Source organism: Aptenodytes forsteri, unplaced genomic scaffold (genome assembly GCF_000699145.1).
Source record: "Aptenodytes forsteri isolate BGI_AS27 unplaced genomic scaffold, ASM69914v1 Scaffold181, whole genome shotgun sequence".
Classification (NCBI taxonomy): domain Eukaryota; kingdom Metazoa; phylum Chordata; class Aves; order Sphenisciformes; family Spheniscidae; genus Aptenodytes; species Aptenodytes forsteri.
Genome location: NW_008795702.1, coordinates 1185500 through 1186664, shown reverse-complemented (window position 1 = coordinate 1186664; position 1165 = coordinate 1185500). Strand labels below are relative to the sequence as shown.

General features: G+C 43.5%; 1 protein-coding gene across 2 annotated transcripts in view; it reads left to right on the top strand.

The window, feature by feature from the left end:
• Window positions 1-242: 242 nt before the first annotated feature.
• The window catches only part of LOC103902166, a 66525-nt gene continuing 65602 nt past the window's right edge, over window positions 243-1165 (top strand). For both annotated transcript variants that reach the window (XR_657772.2, XM_009283173.2), the window contains exon 1: window positions 243-622. Coding sequence is in view for 1 of the 2 variants with exons in the window: in XM_009283173.2 (XP_009281448.1) it covers window positions 470-622 (153 nt within the window). In the remaining variant the exon portion in view is untranslated. The remainder of the gene's footprint in view (window positions 623-1165) is intronic.

Here is a 1165-nt window from a genome sequence, read left to right as displayed (position 1 = left end):
CTGTAACACTGTGTTACTCTAAAAGTTGAGTCCCTATCCCTGAAGCTGAAGAAAGTCACTTCAGTTTCTCTGTGCTGCCCAAGTTAACTGCAAGCATTTCCTGACACACAGAACGCAGGCAGAAAAAGGAAAAACGTCGACTTGAGAAAAGCACAGCTTCCAATCCCCACCCACCAGCTTCAGTCAAAGGGATGACTTCAGTCCCTTACTTAACTAATCCTGCCACTGTAAAATCCTACAGTCATTCTTCCACACATAAAGGGAAAACGGACTCACTAGGAGGACCTAGACTCTTTCAGCTTGAACTGTTAACCAATGGTGGAAATGCAAGAATGCTGAAGTTGTGCCTTCGGAGCCAATAGAGTGGATTTGTGTGTCCCACATGACTGTGTTTCCCCTGTCTTTCACATGGGCAGTATTTAGTTCAATTCAGAACTGCAGATAGTATAGCGTGCAGAGCAGCAATGGGATGTCTGAGCACAAGTGGCTGACTTCCAGGCGTCTTCAGGAAGCACATTTGTACATTTCTCCTGAATTAAACTGGGATTCTGCACCCTTGACATCCTCCTACCCTCCTTGTCGCTGCAGAAGGAGACAGCGACCTGCACAGCACAACAAAACTGTGAGTACGTGGTCTATTTATTTTTATTTTCACCCAGAAAAGCAAATCTCTTAAAATTGTCAAAATGCTACATGCACTAAATCGATGGTTACTTTTTCTTATGAGATGAACAAGTATCTAAAGTGCTATTCAAATTCAGAAATATTTCTTGCATGCTTCAATAACAGAAAAAAAAAAAAGAAAAAAGAGAGTTATCCCCCAAGGCACTGCCTGCATGCACGCTGCATGCCACACTGCTTCCTGACATAGCCAGCGTGCTGCTTTGTTCATAAAGAAAAACAAAGACAAAAAGCCTTACACATGTATGTTGTTCACTTTTATTTGTACTCTGTGTCTAATCAGGCCTGATCTGTCCCCAAGGGGAAAAAAATAAAGGCAAACTTTAACTCCGCCAGCAAGGGCAGCCCAGACTTTCCAGACATCTGACAGTTATTATAATTAGCTATGAAAGACAGCGAAGACACTTTGGGGCAAATAGCTCTTACGTTTGGAACAATGAAGTCGAGCAAGGTTCCCATCCCACCCCTTCCACGGGGGAAGGGG